General features: G+C 59.9%; 1 protein-coding gene across 1 annotated transcript in view; it reads right to left on the reverse strand.

The window, feature by feature from the left end:
• The window catches only part of CCT5 (chaperonin containing TCP1 subunit 5), a 17,148-nt gene extending 16,921 nt beyond the window's left edge, over positions 1-227 (reverse strand). The window contains exon 1 of the mRNA XM_023734815.1: positions 86-227. Within this exon, the coding sequence (XP_023590583.1) occupies positions 86-190 (105 nt within the window). The 5' untranslated portion in view covers positions 191-227. The remainder of the gene's footprint in view (positions 1-85) is intronic.
• Between the last annotated feature and the right edge of the window lie 645 nt (positions 228-872).

An 872-nucleotide genomic window follows, 5' to 3' on the forward strand; every position in this document is an offset into this window, starting at 1 on the left:
GCAACCCCGCCCCGGGCTTGCGCAGGCACACACCGCCTGACCCGTCGCCTCCCCGCGTCCCACCGGCAGGTCCCTGTGCCGTTACCTTGAGGGCCTCCAGTCCCATGAGCCGGGACTTGCGGTCCTGGTCTTTGATGATGAGGAAAGGGCGCCCATACTCGTCAAAAGCGAGGGTCCCCACGGACGCCATGATGCAGCAGCAAAAGCCACTTCCCGGCAACCGGCCGAGTCCTCTTAGGAACTAGCGCGCCGGCCTCTCGCGGGAAAGCGCAACACGTCGCGCATGCGCAGTAGGGTAACACGAGACTTAGTTCGCAACCGATACTAATTTAACGCCGGACAGTACCTTCTGGAACAGCGGCCTTCGGAAACTTCTATCTCCAGGAGACGGTGGGGGGAAGCTCGAAGACACAGACGGGAAGTTTTAGAACCCACAAGCCAAGAAGTGATAGAATTTAATAATTTCTTAAAGCTATGAAATTGTGGATTTCTGGATAGTGCGTCCCAGCGAGAAGCGCATTTCCTTAGTGATTTTTTTAATCAGGCCTTCTCACCCGCCTCCTAGAGGATGGTAGGATCCACTTCCGGTCTGTGTTTAAGTGGCCGGAAATCTCGCGATGGAGAGCGGAGGTGAGGCTGGCTGTGTGGGTTCTCTTAGCATAGACGAACGGCAAGGCGGGCGGGCTTGTGTGTTGGGATGTCAGGCTTGCGGGGCGGGTTGGGTGAGGCAGGCCTGCTGCGTGCCGTGCCCCTCGCCCCTCGTCCAGAGCAGGGCCCTGGCGCGTGTGCCGAGTGCGAGGCCGCACCGAGCGCGGTTGGCCGATAACCGACCTGGTACTGGGACCGGTGCGGAGGCCACAGCTCAGCTACTC

This window comes from Trichechus manatus, unplaced genomic scaffold, assembly GCF_000243295.1.
Source record: "Trichechus manatus latirostris isolate Lorelei unplaced genomic scaffold, TriManLat1.0 scaffold00072, whole genome shotgun sequence".
Classification (NCBI taxonomy): Eukaryota; Metazoa; Chordata; class Mammalia; order Sirenia; family Trichechidae; genus Trichechus; species Trichechus manatus.